The sequence below is a fragment of the Hemicordylus capensis genome, chromosome 1 (assembly GCF_027244095.1).
Source record: "Hemicordylus capensis ecotype Gifberg chromosome 1, rHemCap1.1.pri, whole genome shotgun sequence".
Classification (NCBI taxonomy): Eukaryota; Metazoa; Chordata; class Lepidosauria; order Squamata; family Cordylidae; genus Hemicordylus; species Hemicordylus capensis.
In genome coordinates this window covers 195,604,969-195,629,302 of record NC_069657.1, presented here as the reverse complement: position 1 = coordinate 195,629,302, position 24,334 = coordinate 195,604,969, and the positions used below count along the sequence as shown (strand labels likewise).

At 43.5% G+C, this 24,334-nt stretch overlaps 1 protein-coding gene across 22 annotated transcripts in view; it reads right to left on the bottom strand.

Annotated features, from left to right (window-relative positions):
- The window catches only part of MYO3B (myosin IIIB), a 523,310-nt gene that overhangs the window by 443,696 nt on the left and 55,280 nt on the right, over window positions 1-24,334 (bottom strand). The window contains exons 1-2 of one of the 22 annotated variants that reach the window (XM_053283480.1): window positions 19,985-20,042; window positions 19,325-19,372 (exon numbers count right to left, since the gene is read on the bottom strand). The exons of 20 other annotated variants lie outside the window; for them this stretch is intronic. Coding sequence is in view for 1 of the 2 variants with exons in the window: in XM_053283477.1 (XP_053139452.1) it covers window positions 19,985-19,986 (2 nt within the window). In the remaining variant the exon portion in view is untranslated. Of the gene's footprint in view, window positions 1-19,324; window positions 19,373-19,984; window positions 20,043-24,334 lie in introns of those variants that run through there. One more of the 22 variants, XM_053283477.1, reaches the window with a different exon arrangement.

The window sequence follows — 24,334 nt, the reverse complement described above, 5'->3', positions numbered from 1 at the left end:
GATTGTTCTTATGCTGGGAGGCTGTTCATCCGAATGGCTGCAGATGAACACCCCTACATGTGACAGAGGGATTTGCCAGGAGGGTTTCAGGACATCAGTGGAAGATGTCCCAATGGGCACACTCTCAGGACATCCCTTTTCTAATCACATGGGCTGGTAAGGTGTTGTCTAATTTAGCCCTGTGTTGTTCTAAGAATATTAGTAGCATTTCACCTGACTTTACAGTATAGCCGAGTGTAGCTTTTGGTCTAATGAGACAAACAAGCTTTTTGTTTTAAAAAGCCAATTGCCAAAACATATAGCTTTCAGATACAAAATGAACATAAGATAGCCTCAGTAATTTCTGCAAGGAATTCTCATCCTTCCATTAAAAAGAGATGCTTATTTTAAAAAAAGAAAAAGAAAAAAGTGCAACCCCTGTCCTCTTGCTTTGAAACTTTTTATCTGCCAATACAAATTAACCCAGATCTGGATAGACAAGTTTTTAAGAGTTGAAAATAGAAACCAGCACACAATTTTAACCTCAGATATAGAGAAAGCCAGTCTCTGTACTAAGAAATATGACTGTACTTGTGTCATCAATTATGGGTAGCTGCACCTTCTGTGCTGCTGAGAGAGAACTTCAGTCAATCTTGCATTCTTAATAATTCTAAACGTTAACTTGACAACACAGGATCATCTATAAAATGAATGGCTCCCTCATAAAACAAATAAGAAACTGCAAACCTTTACATCTTCACACTGATCAAGAGTGTAACTGGCAATAGTCAGACAAAATCCCCAGAATCAAAATTATTACCTCAATTAACAAATGTTCCACAGGACTCACATTTCTGTTACTTATACAGCAAGCTGAAAGCATAGCTCCCGTCAGGAACATGCATCATGATTCTTTTTGCTTAGGTAATCTAGATCCACTATACAAAACGTATGTATTAACCCACAGGCTCTTGCAACAGGGTATACCTCTTAGTTGTCAGGTTGCAATGGGGAGAATGCTCATCTACCTTTATAATCCCCAGAGTGTGGCAAGAGACAAGGCAGATGTAGCTTCTCTCCCACCCTCTTCCTGTGCTCTCAGTCTCTGTTGCTGTCCACAACACCCAGACAGCAGATTTCGACAACAAGCATGGGGAAGGACAAAAGGGTGGGAGAAACTGCCTGATTTCCTGCTGCAATTGAGGATATGCTATTGCTACTAACTTAATTGCATATGAATGCAGGGACATAGCAAGCTTGGAGCAGACCCAGGGACAAAAAGGAAAGATGGGTTCATGCCCCCACCCTCACCTTCTTCAGAGAGATGCAAGGAGAGGAAAGAGCAAGCTGTCACCCAGCCAGTAGGTCCTCACCTTCAGGGGTCCAGGGACATTTGTCTCCTCGCCCCTACTTTGTTCAGTTATAGCTATGCCCCTGTATGAATGTTATCTGGGTTCTAGGCTAGCAACCCTAACCACCGCTCCCCATTGATCTCTCTACCACTCTCCTCTAGGCCCCCTTGCCTCACATCATAAACCCCAACAAGGGGTACTCCACTAGGAAATGTGAATGTAATATATGCAATTCAATCACAACAGTAATTAAACAGGGCTGCAGACAAGTAGGCTCAGGATCCCATAAGGATACTGCACAAAATGAGAATATAAAAATAAGTTAATGAGGAAACAGAGATATCCTTAACATTTTTTTCAGTCAGCCATTTTGGCTTTTCCTTCCTCAGTAACACAGGCTACAATATAAACAAATGCTGCAAGCCAAGGTGATGGTTTAGAGCACACTGTGGCCAGTGGTGGAATTTTCAGGCCATGGGGTCTCAAGTCTACAGATCCAGAAGTTCTTCTCCAAAAGACCACCCCTCTAACCTCCAAGGACTGTGTGTGTGTGGTGTGTGGTGTGGGGGGGCGGAGAGAGAGAGAGAGAGCAGAGCCTCACATAAAAGATCAGGCAGGCACATCTTTATTTATAGCCCACCTTTCTACAGAGTACTGAGGGCAGCATACAATAGCAATTAAAAAGCCATATGCAGTAAACTAAACTAAACTAAATGCATAAAAGACCACTCATAATTATTACAAAATGAATAACTAAAACAGCCGCACAAAAACATATGAAACATGAAAACTAGATGAGCAGCAACCTAAACAAACCAAACTTGCTAGGTCAAATAAAATGCTCTCCACAGATCATCTAAACTTAAAGGCAGCAGTGATTGAATTATAGGTGTGCAGGGGGGGGGAGCTTCCAGGAAAACCCCACACCAGCCTTCTGATCCACTCAGTTTAAGCCAAACCTGTTGACCTGTAGCCTTCTGAAAACTGTAGCTAAGGGAATCAGCACAAAAGGGTCCCACTCCCTCTCATTCGAGCTAGCCTTGATGGGGACCAGATACACCTCTCTTGCAAAGCTGTTTCAGGTCTTGGGTACCACAGAGAGAAAGAGCTTTCTCCTGGATACCCACCTACCCACTGAATCTCTGTAACCCATAGAGAAGGCTGTTCTTATTTGCACACTAAGGAACGTAATAAGCATATGCACAGAGGACTTGGTGGTGGTGGTTAATTTTCTCACTACTTTTGCTCAGAATGCCTCTAACTGCTCAACTGTGAACCTTGAACTTCCCAGGGCAGAGCCACTCTTTCAGTCAACTCCTGATCAAAGGTGGAGGGGATAGCTTTAAGTACTGGGGACGGTGCTCTTGCCCCCCTCCCCACCCCCACAAGTTCCCCACTGGCGCTGTTACTGAAATCAGTCCCACGGCGTGGCAGCTTACGACCTTGCCCACGCGCACCGAGCACTTCCGGGTACTTCTGCTCTGACGTACACTGGAGCAAGGAGGTGAGCTGCCATCCCATGGGACTGATTTCAATGACAGCACTGGCGGGGAGTGTGTGTTTGGGGGGGGGGGTTAAGAGCACCCTCCCTAGTCCTTAAAGCTATCCTCCCCACCTTTGAACTGGCTGAACCGCCGGAACTCCAAACCAGTTCAGAGGTCCATAAAAGGGCCTCTGAGCCGGTTTGTTTACATCCCTACTCCTGATGACATAGGCTCATGCATTCCGGTCTTGGTAATGGTTCAGTTTGCATTGGATCTACGGCCATTGCATCTGCTTTGCATGCAGAAGGTCCCAGGTTCAATCCCTGGCATCTCCAAGCAGGGCTGAAAAACCCACGTAGAGCGGCTGCCAGTCAGTATAGACAATACTGACCTAGATAACCCAGTATAAGGCAGCTTCATGTTCAAGTGTCTTCCTAGCTGAATTCACAAGCTCCCTCCGCCCCGCCTTCTGGTGGGAGTTTCAGCCATCTTTGAATTGTTATGGATGCATTCAGACTGGGGGCTGATTGATATCGTGTTTGTTGTGGCACCAGTGGTACCAACTGATTTTCTGAGCCCAGTGCACTGTATGTGGATTGGGGGCCCCACCCATAATCCACTGGCAAGAACTATTGTATGGCAAGAGTCCCTCGCTATTATTCCAGTTTATAGCCTTGTGCTTGAGATTTTAAAAAAAACCAGCAACCCCTCAGAAGTTCATATGTGGGTGGAATGCCAATGGACACATGGACCATACTTGGATCCTACACATTTTAAAACAAAACAAAATCCTGTAGGTTTGGATTTAAGACAGAGCTTGAATGTTTTCCCTGTTGTTAACTCTTCCATGTGGAACCTGATATGAAATCCACACTTCAGATCTGTAATTAACTATGAATCACCATATAACAATAGGGCAACCGCCAAGAGAAGTCAGGACTAGGTACAGGAATAATGCAGACACCTGCCTGTGTCTGCATCATTCCTGGATTGTATTCCAGCTTCAGAGGGTGTGTGGGCAGGGGAGAAATATTACAATTCATGTCCTTCATGAGCTTTTTTCACCAGACACTAAAACATGGTCTTTATATTTCCAGGGAAAGTATAAGAAGTTCCATCAGGGAGACCTCTTCAGTTTTATACTTTGGTTGCTGTATCAAAAGGGTAAGGCGATAGTTTACCTTTGAGTGGATGCATGCCTCCCTCAAAACAGTGTGTGGGAGATGTGAACCTCATATTCTAGAGAGATGGGACTCATTATCACTCAAAGTTTATAGCCACATTACATTTCTACTCTGTGCAAATTCGTTTTACTCCCGGGGTGGTTGCTATCTCCTCCCCCGTGCTACCCTAGACAACATAGGCAGCAGTTGTCCCAAGGGGGGATGCTTCTAGATGTGGCACTTCTTTAAAAAGGTAAGCAGCAGAAGGTAAATAGTGAAAGGGTTGCTTATTGGACCAGGCAGGCAGCATAGAAGTGAAACTGTAGGACAAGGACCTGTGGTATGTTCACATCCTGCAGTTATTGTTATTGAGAATATCTAAGAACGTTTCTTTTTGGTCTGTGTAGCAAAAGGAATAAGAAGAGGGTTCCTTGGCATCCCTAAAGGGCTTACAATCTAAAAAAATAAAACACAAGGGAGATACCAGCAACCGCCACTGAAGAGACACAGGAACTAAACCAAGGGAGCTTCCTTTCACCATTCCTCTAGTTCAGTATTATCTCCTCCACTGACTGGCAACAGTTCTCCAAGGTTTCCGGCAGGAGTCTTTCCTACCTAGAGATGTCGGGAACTGAACCGAGGACCTTCTGCATGCAACACAGATGCTCCCCCACTGAGCTACAGCCCCATCCCAGATACTGCGCTGGGCTGAACAGAGACAGTTGCTAACTGAAATGTAGGGGACTTACTGCCAAGTAAAAAGCACTTGGGGATCAGGCTGCCAGCAGGGGCATAGTTAGGGGAGAGGGGGCCCATGTTCACCCCTCTCCCCATTGGCCCCTCGGAATGAGGGAAATAATGAAGAAAATAGGGAGGGGTGGAGCTGTGGGGCTCTCAGGAGTTGGGTGGCCTGGGTTCTTTGAACCCATCTGCTCAGTTATAGCTATACCCCCCTGGCTGCCAGATGGAAGCAAATCGGCCAATAAAATAAAACATGAAGAAACTTACATCCACACCTCGGAAACAGTAACCATCCATTTTCAGGGAAGGATTAAAAGGCCCTCTTCTTTACATTTTGTATCTCCAGTTCTCATTGTCCATGTGACACATCAGAGGACAGGATGTGTCAGACCAGTGAGCAAGAATAATAGAGCCACAGCAGCTCCTTCTGCCTGATCATGTTATTTTCCACACAAGCCCTCTGAAACAGTAAATATCTTCACAGTTTTCAGCAGCACTAGCTGCCTTCCAGGGGAAACTCATTATCCAATCCCTGAGTAACGTGAACCTTCTGGACAAGTCTGCCACAGCCCAGAAATTATTCCACGGCTCATCTCCAGACTGACGCTTTATTGGGGAGTCATAAGCATTTTTTGGACTCGGCTGTGGCTGGTGGAGGCAATTCCAGTACTTCCAATGGATACACTTGTGCAGCGAAGCAGAACATATATTTTTGATCGTTCCATATGCACAACTGTTAAGAGCGTCTGCATGCACAATTAGTTCTGGCACATCTTCCTCCACTACCACCACCACATGGAGCTGACTGAGTAGACTGAAGCTGCTTTGTAGAACAGTCTTCCCTTATTTCACAAAAGAGTAAAATGACTAAAGGAGGAGTATTTGGATGGATTTTAGCATATGTGTCTGGACACCTGCACTTAGACTTTTACGAAGGCACACGCAAACTATATACTTGCTGCTTTGCATGAGCCTATAGGTAGTGAGAATGATACAGCAGACTAGAAATCCAAGTTTAAAAAGGCAATCTACAACATTTAGAATAGAATGGTCTTTTTTAGAACCAATAAGAGTACACCTAAATGAATTAAGATAATTTCTAACTGGGTCAGGAACTGTCAACAGTGATATTTAGTTTTCCCTTTGATATAATGCCCACTCATAAGAACAGCCCTGCTGGATCAGGCCCAAGGCCCATCTAGGCCACCATCCTGTTTCACACAGTGGCTCACCAGATGTCGCTGGAAGCCCACAGGCAGGAGTTGAGGGCATGCCCTCTCTCCTGCTGTTACTCCCCTGCAATTGGTACTCAGAGGCATCCTGCCTCTAAGGCTGGAGGTGGCCTATAGCCCTCCAACTAGTAGCCGTTGATAGACCTCTCCTCCATGAAGTTATCAAAACCCTTCTTAAAGCCATCCAGGTTGTTGGCTGTCACCACATCTTGTGGCAGAGAATTCCACAAGTTGATTATGCGTTGTGTAAAAAAGTACTTCCGTTTGTTGGTCCGAAATTTCCTGGCAATACATTTCATGGGATGACCCCTCGTTCCAGTGATGTGAGAGGGAGAAAAATTTCTCTCTATCCACTTTCTCCACATCATGCATGATTTTATAGACCTCTATCATGTCTCCCCACAGTCATTTTTTCTAAACTAAAAAGCCCCAGATGTTATAGCCTTGCCTCATAAGGAAGGTGCTCTAGGCTCCTGATCATCTTGGTTGCCCTCTTCTGCACCTTTTCCAGTTCTACAATGTCCTTCTTTAGATGTGGTGACCAGAATTGTACGCTGTACTCCAAGTGTGGCCGCACCATAGTTTTGTATAAGGGCATTATAATATTATCAGTTTTATTTTCAAACCCCTTTCTAATGATCCCTAGCTTGGAATTGGCCTTTTTCACAGCTGCCACACATTGAGTTGACACTTTCAACGAGCTGTCCACCACAACCCCAAGATCCCTCTCCTGGTCAGTCACTGACAGCTCAGATCCCATCAACATATACTTGACGCTGGGGTTTTTTATTCCAGTGTGCATCACTTTACATTTGCCAACCTTGAACTGCATTTGCCATTTTGTCACCCACTCACACAGTTTGGAGAGATCCTTTTGGAGCTGCTCACAATCTGTTCTGGATTTCACTACCCTGAATAGTTTGGTATCATCTGCAAATTTGGCCACCTCACTGCTTACCCCAACTTCTAGATCATTTATGAATAAATTAAAAATATGCAGAAATACATCTGCTGATATTAACAGACAACCAAACTTTACTCAAATGTGCAATAAACATTTTTTTTAAGCATGGTTGGCCTGTGGGACACTCCTCTACCAGAAGCAGTAACCATTTGTAGTATGAGTTCAGAGAAAAATGGTACTTTCTTGGAATATATCATAATCGTCACCATCATAATCATCAATTTATATAGCACTATCAATGTAGATTCATCAATTTATATAGCACTATCAATGTAGATGGTGTTTTTCAGTGTAATGGGACTCTGCACTCAAAAACTTGCAACACATTTTGATGGTAGGGCAGGGGGAAGGCAACTGAGGAAGAAGGAATGGGGAGGTAAAAAGTAAGGGGTAAAAGTAAAGTGTGCCATCAAGTCAATTTCAACTCCTGGCCCCCACAGAGCCCTGTGGTTTGTTTTGGTAGAATACAGGAGGGGTTCACCATTGCCTCCTCCCATGCATTATGAGATGATGCCTTTCAGCATCTTCCTATATCACTGCTGCCCAATATAGTACCAGCGGGGATTTGATCCGGAAACCCTCTGTTTGTTAGTCAAGCATTTCCCCGCTGTGCCACTTAACTTGACTATGTAAGTAAATACAGTTAATTTCTAGGTTTCATTTCAGTTGGGGTGAGATCTAAGGCGTTAACGCAAAGCCTTCACAGAAAATGGGCCGTGACTGATGAGAACAGGAGGCCTTCATGTGTAGCATAACTGGAGGAGCCAAGGTCAGAGGGCCACACTGAGTTGGAAGGGCAGGGCTATGTGCAGAGCATTATAGGTATGTTTAAGCAGCAGGTTGTGCTGGGCATGGAAAGAAATGCAAAGCCAGTGTGGGATTTAAGGTGGGGGCATCATGGTTTCGACAATGAGAAAAGAAAACCATTTTGGCAAAGGAAGGAATAGAGCAGAAAGGACTAAAATGTAACAAAGTTAAGCCACAACGGAGGAGGTTGCAGGGGAGGGAGGGAGGGAGATGCCCAGCGCAAGAGAACATCAGACATCAGCATTCTGGATAGCTAATAGCTGATGAGAGTCTCAAATTAAAAATGGCTAAAATCATCCCCAAACTGATAATGGATGGCAGGAAATGGATAACTACTGTATCAGTAGACTGTGGTACAGAAAAGCCTTCTGAAAACTGTGGATCTGGACAAGGTTGGAAATAGACTTATGGCTCATATTTAGCACCATATCCAGACCCACTATGTCCACTGTCAGATGTTTGCTTTCACCAATGCATAGATTCATAGCTGCCTGGACATCACTGCCTCGCATTCTCACCCAATCAACAGCTAAACAAAGAAGTTGCTTGAGGCTCTAATGAATCCATGCAAAGCAAAGAAAAGAAGAAGAAATCAATCAACAAAAATGCTGCTTCTGCTACTCTGACTTGACCGAAAAAGAGAAAACAAAAGAAAATGTCAATATCAGGAAGTAAACGATACAAAAGAACTTGACAGATACTGTATTATGTAGATATTGGTGTTTGGTCACCAACAGGAGATTGCAGACCTCCCCCAGAGACTTCAAGTCAGAGCTGTCTTGGTTTCCACTCCCCACCCCCACCCCAACCTCTCTCTGTTGGGTTGTTTTATCAATGTCATGCTCAGACTGGGACAAAATTGTCACCGTTGTGGCAATTTCTATTCAACTTTCTATTCACAGTTCTATTCAACTTTCTGTCAATTCTGTTGTTAGTTGCTGTGGTGGTTGTTGTTGTTGTGTAGAGAGCCAGCATGGTGTAGTGGTTAGAGTGCTGGACTAGGACCAGGGAGACCCGAGTTCAAATCCCTATTCAGCCATGATACTTGCTGGGTGACTCTGGGCCAGTCACTTTTCTCTCAGCCTAACCTACTTCACAAGGTTGTTGTGAGGAGAAACTTAAGTACACCACTCTGGGCTCCTTGGAGGAAGAGCAGGATATAGAATGTAAAACAGACAAGTAAATAAATCTTGTACTGAGAAGGAGGGTTTATCTAAAAATCAGAAGAAAACAAATCTAATGTTTATCATTAGCACAAATAGTCCATTTCCTGGTTGTGCCAATGAAAATTTGGCTGTATTGCAGGCCAGGAAGGAAAAAGAAAACTAAAACTAGGTCAATTCACCATTCATTTAGGAGTTTATTTTTAAATGTGATTGAGCTTATTTTCAGTCAAAAATCAACCCAGAAAGTGCTGAAATGAGTTATCTAAGCAGTTCACTGCACACCCAGGCTGTTGACAAATCTGCCAAGGGGTTTGCACACCTACAAAATGTCTAAGCACATTCAAATAATCTAGGCTAGCTATGAATCCCTCAATCATTTCACAGCACACACGTTCAAAATGGATCGACTGTTTTCCCCTATTGGTTTTGTATGACAACGAGCCCAAATGGACCATGTGACGAACAGAAGTAACAATAAATAGAAAAGACAGACAGACGCATCCTGCATCATACTATACATGTTTACAACAAACAGCTACTTTTTTTCAGGTAGCATTTGGAATGCATTTACTCTAGTTGGAATTGGAAACAAAAATAAGAGTGGGTTGAAAAGACCATGCACCCCAGAGGCATTTCTCCAGTCATCCTCTGAAGAGATGTATCTGGAGATGAGCCCTGAATCAACCTGAGAAAGTCACAGTCTCTCCCCACCCCCACCCCACCGGGTTCAGAGATCACACAGAACCACAGCGTATGTCATCAAACGGTGGCTAGCTTGCACATCCAAAACAATACCAGCCAACTAACTACAGTTTATTTTTGACAGTCAACCCAAGGTTTAAAGTTGGTTTGTCAGCTTTAGTTTGTCAGAACCATGATCTCTCATGATGTCCAAACCCACAATCTTGGTTAGTAGATTAATTCTGTCCTTACTGGCCTTTTGCATAGAAAGACACTGGCCAAGAGCAGCCAGGAAACACAGCTTCAACATTTACTCATCCCCAGTCTGCCTAGCAACACATACGAACAGCCCTACTGAAAAAGGCCCAAGGTCCAGCTAGTGCAGCATCCTGTTTCACACAGTGGCCCACCCAATACCTCTGGGAAGCCCACAGGCAAGAGATGAAGGCATGCCCTCTCTCCTGCTGTTGCTCCCCTACAACTGGTATTCTGAGTCATCTTGCCTCTGAGGCTGGAGGGACCCATAGACACCAGACTAGTAGCCATTGATTGTAGGGGAAGAATGGCAGTTCAGTCCCCAAATAGCAGAGCAAAGCCAGTTTGGTGAGAAAGCAGCAAAGCAAGAGGTCTTGAGACAGTTCTTTAGTATTGAAGAACTCCAAGGATTTTTTTAAAGAAAAGATTACAAAGGGATAGGAAAAGCTGAGCTTAAGGCTGAAAGGAGAGAGAGACTAAACAAACAGCCATTTCTGGAGAGACAAAAAAATGGAGACCAACACTGGAAGAACAAAGAGGGGAAGAGTCCAGAACTTTTATCCATGATCCTAAAAGCTCCCAGTGGTCACTATGAGGCATTGCAGCTGAGAGCTGATGCTGCCAGGCTCCTAGCTCCAACACTGATAGCCCTGTCCTAAATCAATTTGTTTAAGCCTCTTTTAAAGCCACCCAAGCTGGTGACCATCACCACCAGTGTTCTCTCCCATTTTTTCCATCTATGTACAGAATGAGTTTAGTTCTGGGAGGCAGTATCAAGGCAGTGTGTGCACACATGCATTCAAAGCAGGAATGCATTAAACTATTCCTGATTAAACCTGAGCAGGGTCTAAAATTAACTGAAATCAAAGTGTGACCGTATGCACACACCTTAGAGGGAACACTGATCACCACATCCTATGGCAGAGAGTTCCACAGTGAAAAGGCGTGAAAAAGTACTTCCTTTTGTTGGTCCTAAATTTCCTGGCCATCAGTTTCATTCAATTTCAACACCTTCAGTCACCCCTCCATTTTCTGTCTGGTACGAGTCACTCAGATGCACCCCACTTCCTTTTAAGCCAAGAGACTAACTGACTTCTGCTAAACTCTCTCTCTCTCTCTCTCTCTCTCTCTCTCTCTCTCTCTCTCACACACACGTGATGTGTCCCATTGAGATTGTTACCCTGAAGCAAAATGGGGAGGGGGAAGGATCAATAAAGGAATTCTAAATCAGATAATTGTATTTAGTCCTAAGTGCTTCCCTTTTATCACTGACATCATGGCACTCTAAATTACATAATGGTTTCACAACCTCACAAATATTTTCAGCACTGCAAAATACAACATGTATCCTTATTTGTCAAGTAATCTGCCATGTCACATCTTGGACAAAATGAGTCCTAGGGTGGCAGAGGTGCAATGGTGCATGTCACAGCTTAAAAGTGCAGTTGGGCTATATAGAGGAGTGAGGTGAAGTGGTTGATAGTGGTTGATAAGCGACTATAAATGGGGAGGGGATGGCTAGGACAAGAAAAGCTCTTTTTGCTTGTGAAATATGCCAAGAGCTGGAGAACTCCAAGAGATGGCAGGGATCTCTGAAGGAGCTCATGCTGGATTTCCACACCCCTTTCTACCAATGGTTGGAGGAAAGGCCTTGCCAGTCGTAGAGCAGAGCAAAGCAGCCTGGGACAGTACCCAGGAACTTTATTAGAGGCAAATGATAGTGACAGGACATCAACAAACCATTATATAGTGAAACAAACTGAGACTGGATAATCATCTGTGGTGCCAATCCAGGTTTGTTAAATAAGCCTTAGTTAAAATAAGCCATGGTTCCACATTACAATGCATCCATTGTTGCCAGCTTTGTCTCAATATGGGGAACTGTGGTTTATACAACCCAAAATTAATTAACCAACTAGGATGCCAAACCGGGATCAAACCATGTCTTGACATCCTGGTTTGTTAATAACTGTGGTCTGAGCAAGCCACAAGGGTTGTTCATTCATATATATATATATATATATATATATATATATATATATATATGTATAAAATTCAGTTTCTATCCTGCCCTTCCAAAAATGGCTCAGGATGGTTTACATAGAGAAATAATAAATAAATAAGATGGATCCTTGTCCCCAAAGGGCTCACAGTCTAAAAGAAACATAAGACAGACACCAGCAACAGTCACTGGAAGTACTGTGCTGGGGGTGGATAGGGCCAGTTACTCTCCCCCTGCTAAATAAAGAGAATCACCATGGTAAAAGGTGCCTCTTTGCCAAGTTAGCAGGGGGTCATGACTGCTAACTGGGTAGGACAAATATCAGGAGCTGTGCATGCTCCTGATTTTTGGCCACGTGTGAGTTAAAAGCTAGGTCAGAGCAGGGGGAAACGATTGGGTGGGAGGGAGGCACAGGTTCCAATGGCATTTCCTCCTGCCTTGGTAATATGCTAGGTAGAAGTGTCAGGTAGGATGACACTCTTGGAACCTGTGCCTGCCACTGCTGGAGCCAGCAGTTAAGAAATTGGACATCACCCCTTTAAGAAACAGAGTCTTTCCTAGGAAAGAGGGAAAGCCAGTTCACTGGGCCAGAGCAGCCGCTATGAAAAACCAGAAGTCTTCTGCAAGAGGCCACTGGAGCAACATTTGTTCTATGCTGCAGTACCCAACACTTGTTTCCCTGTCTAGTGCTGGCCAAAGTCCTGACTCTTATTTTATTTCCATGCTGCCTCAAACTTGTGTCTCTGGGCAGTTTACAATAAACGCAACATAATAAATATAGCATAATAAAACACTTAAACATTAAGACAATTTAAAATCACATTAAAATCCAATTAAAAGTTTGGGTGGTTATTAGGTGTGTTTTAAGCAACTTCTTAAAAACTACCAGAGATGGGAAATCTCTTACTTCAACAGGCAGCCCAATCCAAAGTCCTGGGGCAGCAACAAAGAAGGCCTGTTCCTTAGTAGCCACAAAAAGAGCTGGTGGCAACTGCAGGCAGAACTCCCCGGATGATCTCAATAATGAAGAAGGCATGAACTGAAATACCCTGGACCTGAGCTGTTTAGGGCTTTATAGGTTATAACCAGCACTTTGTATTTTGCCCGCAAACCTATTGGTAGCCAGTGTAGTTCTTTTAATATTGGAGTGATATGGTCTTTTTGAGATGACCCAGAGACCAACCTGGCTGCCGCATTTTGCACCAACTGCAGTTTCCGGACTACATACAAAGGCAGCCCCACATATAGCTCATTGCAGTAGTCAGGTCTGGAGGTTACCAGCATGTGTAATACTGCTTAAAGGTGGTTTATCTCCAGAAACAAATGCAGCTAGCATGTCAGCCAAAGCTGATAGAAAGTACTCCTGGCCACTGCCTCAAACTGAGACATTAGAGAGAGGTTTGAACCCAGAAGTACTCCAAAACTGCATACCTGTTCCTTCTGGTGGAATGTAACCCCATCCAGAACAGGCAGATCAAAATTGTCTCTTGAGTTCTGGCTCTGCACATTAAGTACCTTCGTATTATTTGGATTCAGCTTCAGGTTGTTATCCCTTTTCCAGTCCATTACCACCTCCAGGCAGGCATTTCAGGAGCCTTTTCCTGATAAAGTTAACATGGAGAAATAGATTTCGGTGTCATCAGCATATTGATAACACCCTGCACCAAATCTCCTGATGATCTCTGCTCTCCTTTTGAAGAGCAACAATCTCCAGTCTCTTGCCCTCTGAGCTGTCTAAGATCTGGTGTGCTCCTGGATCCCTGAGACTTTGGCTCAGCCTGGACCTAGATATAAATCCAGGAAGTTATGAAAAAGAAGCCTGCATGCAGCCAGCATACTTTTAAAGGTCTAATTTAAAGGGCACCCAAATTCAGTACGTTGAATTCTTGCAGTCCAGCCTTTTTTTAGACCAGGGTTTCTTAAACTTGGGCCCCCAGATATTTTTGGACTACAACTCCCATCATCCTCAGCCACAAAGGCCATGTATGGGGATGATGGGAGTTGTAGTCCAACAACATCTGGGGGCCCAAGGTTAAGAAACCCTAGACATCTCTATCTTGTTTGTTTTTTCTATCATTACGTGTCTGATTTCTATCACCTTCAGGCAATGCCTAGTCAGAATCTGGGATTTGAAACAAGAGCTAACATTCTGTAATGGCCCACTGATACCTACCTATTGGGAGATTTCTCTGAAAAGTGGAAAGCTATGGGAGCTTTTCAGGTGACATCTCACCTTAACTCCCAGTTGGTGAAAGGGATTAGTTTGAGAGTGAAGAGAAACCAAAACTTTGCAGTTTAGGGCAGACAAAGGCAAAGAATGAATTAGAGAAAACTGAAAGAGCTGCAGAGCACCCTGGGATGCAGGATCTCTCCCTGGGAATCTGGCATGACCTAGCAGACTTGGTGCCTGGCAGGAGGTGCATGCTGTTCACCTCTATCTGTTTGTATATTTGTAAATAAACTAGATATTACAGAAACTGTAAGTCTCCACTGATCTCTCTTCCAAAGGTAGTGCTGCTCAGGGCATAGCAAGGTTGGCGTGGAGTTGGCCCTGGCATAGAAAGTGAAGATGGGCCCTGCCCCACTTTCTTTAAAGAGGTGCAAGGGGAAGAAAGCTGTCACCCAACTGGTGCCCCCCTCCCCCAGGGACAAATGTCCTCCCCCCTTGTGGCAGGGGTGTAGTTACCACTGAACATCAGGCCAATGTATAAACCCAGTTCTCTGCAAACTGTCCAGCCACTTATCAATACCAGACAGTTGGTTCTGTAGGCAATTCTACACATTCAGTGGAATTCTACACAATTCTACAAATTCTACAATTCTACACAATTCTACACATTCTATTTTTAAAAAATAGGTTCAGAATATAGGGAAACCCTTTGGACAAAATTGCTTTCCTTTGCAAGGTTGAGATCCAGAAAGGAGACCTGCATTGCACACAAAAGAAGAGCTTGGAAGGTTTGATCAAACATACAAAATTAGAAAGGGCTATTATCATGTTCTGCATGGAGCTGCACTCTCCCCAAAGGAACAGGTAAGTAGCTTGGGAGTGCTTCTTGACCCAGGCTCATTCTGGTTTCTCAGGTTGAGGCTATGGCCAGGAGCGCTTTCTATCAACTTCCATTGATATGACAGCTATGTCCGTTCCTTGGAGATAGTGATCTCAGAACTGTGGTGCACACTCTCTGATAACCTCTAGGCTTGACTACTACAATCTGCTCTTTGTGGGACTGCCTTTGTATGTAGTTCGGAAACTCCAGTTGGTTCAAAATGCAGCAGCTAGATTGGTCTCCGGGGTTTCTTAGAGAGACCATATTATGCCTGTTTTAAAACAACTGCATTGGCGGCCAAGAGGTTTCTGGGCAAAATACAAAGTGCTGGTAATTGCCTTTAAAGCCCTAAATGGGGCATTAGGGCTGGGTTACCTGGGAGAGCACCTTCTTTTGCATGATCCCCACCACACATTAAGGTCATCGAGAGAGGTCTGTCTCTGGATGCTGCGAGCTCGTCTGGCAGTGACCCGGGAACAGGCCTTCTCTGGAGTTGCTCCTGGGCTGTGGAACGCGTTCCCTTTAGACGTACGTGGTTTAGCGTCTTTATCAGCCTTCAAATGAGCCCTTAAGACACTTTTTTTTAGCCTGGCTTTTAGTAATCTTTGAATGTTTTACATTTTTGTTTTAATAGTTTATTTTAGTTTGTTTTTATTGTATTCATATTTGTGAACCACCAAGAGCCTTTGGAGTCAGGCAGTCTATAAATCAAATAAATAAATAAACTAGTTCTCACGGCCTCCAAAATTAAAGATAGCAGTGTGGGGAACACAAGTTCTTTTTGGAAGTGGAAAACATGGATTGTGCCATGGAAGAGAATTTCAAGGAATCCAAGGACTTGCCATCCTTTCATCGGCTACATAACTCAGAGGCAAGGAATTTTGTTGTTATTTTTTAAAAAGAGAGAGATTTGCATCCATCTCAACACTATCATAGTAGAAGGGCAAAGCCATATTCTGCAAGTCTGGCCAGTGGCAGGTAATCAACCAGGCCCTGGAAAGTCACATAAATGACTTGGCCCAACACTGAAATTGCCTTCCAACCCTGATGGTCCCGACTCCCCACTCCTTCCTTTGTGCACCTCAGAGAAATTCCTGGATCACCTCTATAGTGTTGTCAGCGTACAAGATAGCAGGATCCTGCAGGATTACTGAACAAAAATTTATTAATAACATTCCTTGGAAAAGCCTGTAGGACAATTGTTTCCTTTTCCCCACCCTGAAAATGCTGTTAACCCCTATTTTATAGCTGATTCCCTCACAAACACAAAGTCATCTTATATAGATTTAACTAAGAGTTTAATTAGAAAACTCCGTTTTCTCCTTTCCCTCCCTTTCCCTTTCTCTCTCTCTACAGGATCTGCACTGGGACAAACTTCTAAACAACAAAGCATAAAAGATACTGGATAGACTACTACAACCCCGTGGGGCGGGGGTGGTGGTGGAGGAGATACAGGAACGTAATGTGTATTTGGCTCCCGAATTTAAGCAGACAAGATTCAGTGCTCCTACTGAGTGCATGGAAAAGGGGACTAGAAAAGAAAGGCTGTTGTTGTAGGCTTAACAAGCAACAAGGCTGCTGCTCACTCAGTCCTGTGATAGCATAGTGGCTTCAGTGGTAGTTCCAACTGACCAGAAAAGTTTGTTTTCAGAGAGACTAAACATTGTCTTTAAACTGCTGTTCATTAAAACAAATGAAGTCAATCTTTTGAGATGTCTTAAAAGCGGAAGGTAGGCTTCCCAGTAAAAGCACAAGCAGGCCATGTGCAAGGAACCAGCTCCTTCCTTGATCATCTGTATCTATCCCAGAGACAGAATTCCATTTCAGTGCCCACAAGCCCTCCCCATGTCTTCTTTATGGCTATCAGCACCACTACTGATACATTCCATACCCATTCATGGGTAGGACAGTCAGCAGAAGCCTTCCCCAGGCACCTAATGGCCACAGAGTTCTCATGGTTTGGGATCAAGCATTGGTACACTTTCGGCATATTTACATCACGGATTCAAACTGGTTTAATATCCATAGCCTTTCCCGGGGAAATGTAATACCACTCAAAGGGGACAAGAAGGCAGAAGAAAGCCAAATATATTCACTGAATGTCAGCACAATATTCAGAGATGGGTCTTTGTGCTGCCACACAAAATCACCAAATTCTCCAATAAATAGGTAATGCTGTCAACTTGAATGGAACTTAGAGAGTATGCTGTACATCTCAGCAGTTTATAGTGCAGCCTCGACACTTTAACTACCTTGTACAATAAAAGGCATGTCCTCACTATGTGAAACAGCCCAGAGTATGAATAAAGGGTAGCATATGGAGATTTCTTAAAGGCATTTCTCACTGTTGAGGCAATTTTCTCCATGGAAACACACACCTTTTATCAGGAAAGGACTTGCGCTGGCTACAAATGGTTTATTTCAAAAATGTTGGATTTATTTCAAATTGATTTATTTCAAAAATGTATACTCGACCTTTCCTTATTAAAACAGGCACAAGGAGGCTTACTGTTGGAAGTTAAAGGGTGTTTGTGCTGTCTCTTGTCTCAGACAGTGGAGGACAGACTAGTGAGTCAGAGGGCTAGAGGGTCAAGACATTGGTCATCCCTTCTCCACTGCTCTGACACTATCCCTTTGGATATGTAGATTGCTAATCTCAGGGATTAACTTCCTTCCTCTCTCTCTTCCCTACCTGCCCTTCTGCCTTGCAACATGGCAAGCTCCTCTCCCTGCACCATGTGTGCAGAGAAGATGCAGAATCCATCTGCATCCAGCTAGATAGATAGATTAGAGATCCTAACTCCTCACTTTCCTATCTAGAATGGAGTTCCTTAATAAATGCCTTATATATTGATTTGAAACTATGAATTGGCTCCAAGTTACTTTACTCTCAGCATACACGCAGGCCTAACTAAATCCACTGTGTTGTGCCTCTGTGCACTCTGCTATAATGAGAAAGGGATTCTCTCACCACAAAGAATTTCCAACAGGTTATGGGCCCAGTACGCTTCAGAGAAAATGAATCTTGTGAACTGAGTCACGAGATATCGAGAGGGGGTGCTGGAAGTTAAAAGGTGTTTGCGCTGTCTCTTGTCTCAGACAGTGGAGGACAGACTAGCGAGTCAGAGGGCTAGAGGGTCAAGATATTGGTCATCCCTTCTCCACTGCTCTGACACTGCTCTGACACTATCTCAGGGATTAACTTCCTTCCTCTCTCTCTTCCCTACCTGTCCTTCTACCTTGCAACATGGCAAGCCTCTCTCCCTGCACCATGTGTGCAGAGAAGATGCAGAATCCATCTGCATCCAGCTAGATAGATAGATAGATTAGAGATCCTAACTCCTCACTTTCCTATCTAGAATGGAGTTCCTTAATAAATGCCTTATATATTGATTTGAAACTATGAATTGGCTCCAAGTTACTTTACTCTCAGCATACACGCAGGCCTAACTAAATCCGCTGTGTTCTGCCTCTGTGCACTCTGCTATAACGAGAAAGGGATTCTCTCACCACAGAGAATTTCCAACACTTACAACAACAAATTAGCATTAAAAAGGCATAAATACAAACAATAGAAACAATACAGAAAAACAATACAGAAAAGTCTATGAGCAAGTATACGTTTCCCTAAAGGAGAGTATAACTTATCCTCCAAAAAACTGGTGAAAATAAAAAGCCTCAGTTATCACTTAAAAGCAACAAGATAGTGGGATGGGGTGGGATTCCATATATAAGGTACCACTGCCAGAAAAGGACCTGCCTCTAGTGCCCACCAAACGAATTTCAATTAGAAGCTGATGATGCTATAATACCATTCAGGCATTCAGAAAATGAGCACTTTGTACTCAGGTGCAGGAGGAAGAGAAGAGGGCTGGTCTTGTGGTAGAATGCATGAATTGTCCCTGTTGCTAAGCAGGGTCTGTCTTGGTTTGCATTTGAATGGGAAACTACATGTTTGAGCACTGTAAGATATTCCCCTCAGGAGATGGGGCCACTCTGGGAAGAGCATCTGCAGGCTTGCATGCAGAAGGTTCCAAGCTCCCTCCCTGCCATCTCCAAGATAGGGCTGAGAGAGACTCCTGCCTGTAACCTTGGAGAATCCACTGCCAGTCTGCGTAGATAATACTGAGCTGGATGGACCAAGGGTCTGATTCAGAAGAAGGCAGCTTCCTAGGTTCCTAAGGAATGAAACTCCATTAAAAAAAATTAAAAACTGATAGGAACAAACCCATGTATTGATTTCCAGTTTTCCAATACCTAAAAGGCAAGGAGCATCTAGGATCATTACCAAAAGTGTTGGTAATGCCATGTGCTCAGTAAACACAGTCTGCTGCCAAGCAAGTGGTCAATGCACCGATTTATTTTTCCACAAAACTGGGAAATCACATATCCATGATTTTGAGAAATCACAAAGAGAAATATTGAAAAAGAATGATCACATCATTTACCTTGTCAGTTATTGCGCTAAGTGGCTGATACTGGAAACAATCCATCTCCTGTTGTATGGGATATGAATTAAGAGTCATTAGCCTAACAATTCTATTAAGCAAATGAGATCTTTCTACAGCCTCAAACCATTGTAAAGCTGAAGAACACGGCATCTCTTAAGCATAATTGCTGTTTGGGTAGTTTAACTAAACGCCTGCATGTTAAATAACATTTTTTTAAAGTGAGGGGAAATGATCACTGGTCTTAGCCGGTAGACTTCAACTTTGCCCTAGACCCAGTGCTGAAATGAAGTTTATAATCTCCTGAGCCCATTCAGTTACAAACTGCAGGTGGCAAATCAAGTGACTATGAACTGTGCTCTCTGTATGTGAAAATCAATATCCAAGAAGGTTTTTGCTACACCTCCTTTGACAGCAATTTAACAGCAAGGACAAAACGTGCCTGCCAGTTAAGTGTTAGATATAAGGATGGCAGACGGCAGCAGAACAGTGACCTTTAACAGCAAAATCAGTCTGTGGCTGCATTCTGTTCCAAAGCACTGGAGGAGAGATGTGCACAGAGGGGGGAGAGAAATCTTTAAAAGTCAGGTGCAGGAGGGAACTGGAAAGAAAATAACTGCAGACTTACAGAAGTGACCTAATTTTCTAAAACCAGCTTACATTCTGTTGGACTTTTGTCCCGCAAAGCAAGCATCAGAATTCTTCAGGGCTGGAGCAGTTGGTTACTTCTTCCTCCAAGCAGGCCTTTCCTACCTGCCAGGGATACAGGGCACAGCTGAGCCTCCATCTTGCTTCCCCGACGTGTCTTCTGCCACACGGAACAGCATGTGCTACTAACTTAAGATCCTTGTCATGGAGGGTACAGATAAACTGGTGCAACCTCCAGCAGCTCCGCTTCACTATTGCTACAGATTAATGTGACACTAATTGGTCCTGAGTCTGATCTATTTATCGAGTCTTTTACACGTATTGGGCTGCAGAATAAAAGCCACTTAGCGGTTAACTGACCAGGAGCAAAGCACTAACTGTTTTATTTGTTTCCTGATGCATTTGCCTATTGCTTTCCAATGCATCCTTTGCTCTGAAGGGGAATCAGTCATCTTCCAGAATGTTTAAGTGGCAAATTTACTAGCTTTCCTTTTCAAGAAGATTTTTCTTAAAAACAGTCATTTGTCTTGGGTCATTAAAAAACAAAACAAAACCACAACACAACTCCTGTTAATATGGACTGCAGCCCTAAATGCCGATGATCGTTCTTGCTCAAGATGAAATATTTCATTGGCAAGCTAGTTGTTATGCATTCCCAGCATGCAGGCAGTAGCCTAGCGTGACACCAATTTACATAATTTCTCCTCTCTAAGAGGCTTCAAACAATAATAATAGGCATGCGAGATAGAATCTATTCATTTTAAACCTAATTTGGCTCTATCTTTATGGGGTGACTTATCAAAAGGAACCTTACGTGAGGGTTTATAAATTATAAATGTATTGTTTGGGGTCATCAGACATGGGACAATTTGAAATTGGAGTTTAACTCAGAAAAGACCACAGGCAACTCCAGAAGCAAATGGCTCCAGGTTCCCCTTATGAAACGAAGTGAAAAAAAGATGGCAGGCAAAGACTCGGATCCAATAATTACTTAGATCAGCAGTGAATGGGAAAATTAATTTATGTAAGGAGTGACTAAATGGTAGGTGAGTTGATTGGCTGGAGGAAACACAGACACACACAAACCATCACTATCCTTACCACTGGACAACCCTAAACAGCTGACTAAAGCAAAGTGGTGCTGTCGAGTCCATGCCGACTCCTGGTGACCACAGATCCCTGTGGTTGTCTTTGGTAGAATACAGGAGGGGTTTACCATTGCCTCTTCTCACGCAGTATGAGATGATGCCAGCCTTTCAGCATCTTCCTATATCGCTGCTGTACAATATAGGTGTTTCCCATAGTCTGGGAAACATACCTGGGGGTATTCAAACCAGCAACCTCTTGCTCCCTAGGCAAGTTACTTTCCCACTGTGCCATTAGGTGGCTAAACAGCTTTCTGTTTTTTACTTTATCAATGACCCCAAAAGAGTATCTGCTCAAAACATGTTGGACCTAATTAAAAAGAAATTCTAGTATACCTTTGAGGTTTCCTGTCTTGTGCCACAGCCATTTTGGACACATTCCACAAGGTAAAAAGAAAACCCGCTTTGATTTCATGCACATGCCTGGGAGTCAGGAGGCTGGAGACCACCATGAACTTTGTATATCACACAATAGGCCTTATTTTCTTTTATAAAATAGTCCATAATCCAAAGAGCTGCCTGGGTCACTATGCGCATGGAGCAGGCCTTCCAAAGCTTTCCTTACAAATGCCACTGCCTTCCCACACCCCCACATCCTATCTAATAAGCTAGCCACAAAATTTGGGTGAATTTTGGAAACCAGGTCTGATGCAGGACAAGGAGAAAGGGGAAGAGAGAGGTTAAAAAATAAAGGTTTCCTCTGCAACAGGAATCCAGCAACCGAAGCGGGTGGGGGTCTCCCAATATTAATATAAGTTTTAATATTGTCAAGCCCTACATATTTCAAGCAATCTCTGAGAAAACAGTTTTCATATAAAATCGATGCTAAAAAAATTTATGCCGTATTACAATCCAAAAGTAAAGCGTTTGGCACATATTTTAAAATAATAACATATTTCTGTATAAGGCTTGTTCCAAAGGTGAGAGGACAAAAGACAGGAAATGTATAGGAAATGAAGAGATAGAGCTATAACTGGAAAAATTACTAACAAAATATCAAGTGGCTTTTTCCTTCTTTCTGTCAGCAGGAAGAAGCAAGATACCACAGAGGTGGTTGAACATAAAGGGGCTGTTTGGATTGCAGCCAAGAAACATTTTGCTCTTCTTGCACGAGAAAGACTAGCATTCCCCACTGACATCACAACATCCTCTCTCTCTCTCTCTCTCTCACACACACACACACACACACACACACAGAGGTTTAGGGAAATAGAATATTCTAACTGCCTTGTAGTGTATCCTCATATATTATATGAATGATGATTTAAGTACTTCATTTCTGTATTTATGTCCCTGATGTATCAAACAGCACAAAGGTAATTTTCTACAATGAATTATTCATATTCTGTGCTATTGTGACATTTGATATATTCTGAAATATTTAGAGAGCCACTTAATTCACTAATGATAAGTGAACTGATTCTTAAAATGATAAGGTCCCTTGGAGACCTGAATAAATAGCTCGCACTAATGTCTGCATTTTCAGAGCAGGGTAGCAAGCTCAAAATGATTGGAATTCAGTTCTCTTACCAGCCATACGATTCAGAACAAGTAGGAGTTTTGCCCTGAATCATTATTTATTTGGTTTTTTTTTAAAAAAAAATGCTGGAATGAGAATGGTTTTGTCCTAATGAAGAATTGTTCAGGCGTTAAATTGATCACCATTTGTCACCTTATCAATGTTCGTGATAAGCAAGTAACTGCCAATAATAAATAAAAAGGGTCATGAGGATACCTCGGAAACTGACTGGTTTTTGCCAATTATTGCCTGCCACCACTGGACATTATTAAAAGTGAGTGCTAGGTTTGGGCTTACTCAGTCTATATGATGGGCTACAGCACCAGTTCCTAAATGCTTTGCCACAGGGACCAGCTAGGTTGAAATTGAACCTAGTTGCCAATTTCAACCTTTAACCTGGAAGTGCAGTTCCTTTGGCTTCATGGGCTGCATAGTACCCCCAGTACATACAAACAGAGAGCCTGTTATTAAGACTCCTATAATTCATTCGTGATGACTGCTCTCCCACTATTTGGAAATGGTTAGGTCTCAAACACTGAACATTGGATATTTGGTCGTCAGCAGCACCGTCCTTGGCAGGGGGCGCAAATCGGGGCCATCACCCTGATCCCCATGCCGTCCTGAGCCCCAGAGCAAGGCTCCTTCTGCAGCAGCTGCTCGGCTGCATGTAGTAGTGGCTCCAGCAGGCTACTCTCCTCTCTGGTCTGTGGGGGCCTGGCTGGTTGGAGCACAGCTGCTGTGGCAGGGACAGGGAGTGGTGGGGACAGGGAGACTCCAAGCAGGAAATCCCCATGCTGCTGTCACGTCACCTCACTGAGATCCCGCATGGACACACACCACGCGGAGAGCTGGTCTTGTGGTAGCAATCCAGGTGCCCCCTTGAAGCTTTTGAGGAGAGCTGTTCTTTAATTTTTCTTTAAAGGACCCGATCATTAAAGTGCCAAATCCAGTCAATAACATCTGGTAGACTGTGTGTAAACAGCATAATAAATAAATAAATAAATAAATAAATAAGAAATTATGATAATGATGATCATCATCATCAGGAGAGGAAAGCTGGGCTTGTGGTAGCAAGCATGACTTGTCCCCTTAGCTAAGCAGGGTCCACCCTGATTGCATACAGGTATGTATGGGAGACTTGATGTGTGAGCACTGGAAGATACTCCCGTCAGGGGATGAAACTGCTCTGGGAAGAGCACAAGGTTCCAAGTTCCCTCTCTGAGATCTCCAGGATAGGGCTGAGAGAGATTCCTGCCTGCAACCTTGGAGAAGCCGCTGCCAGTCTGTGTAGACAATACTGAGCTAGACTCGGTATATGGCAACATCCTATATCCCTAACCACGGGACAGCCCAGTTTACAGTTTTGGCGCAAAACCAAAAAGGAAGCAAAGAGTACAGTGAAAAACATGCTACCTTTCCTTAGTGAGCCAACTGTTGAGAATCAAGTGGCAGCCTCCCTTTTTTGTTACAAATAATCTTTCCCTTCCCAGAACAAGTCTTTCTCCCTGCACCAAACCATCAACAGTGACCACAGAATGAGAGTCTTTTTTATCTGAAAGGATTAAAAGGAGCAAAAAAGCTGGTGTGCCATAGGAAAGGAAATATTGCCCCACAATCTGAGTGATATGCATCCACACAGAGTAGATGGGGTTGGCATACCTATAGCAGCACCCTTTGGGAGGCAAATTCCTCTGTGGT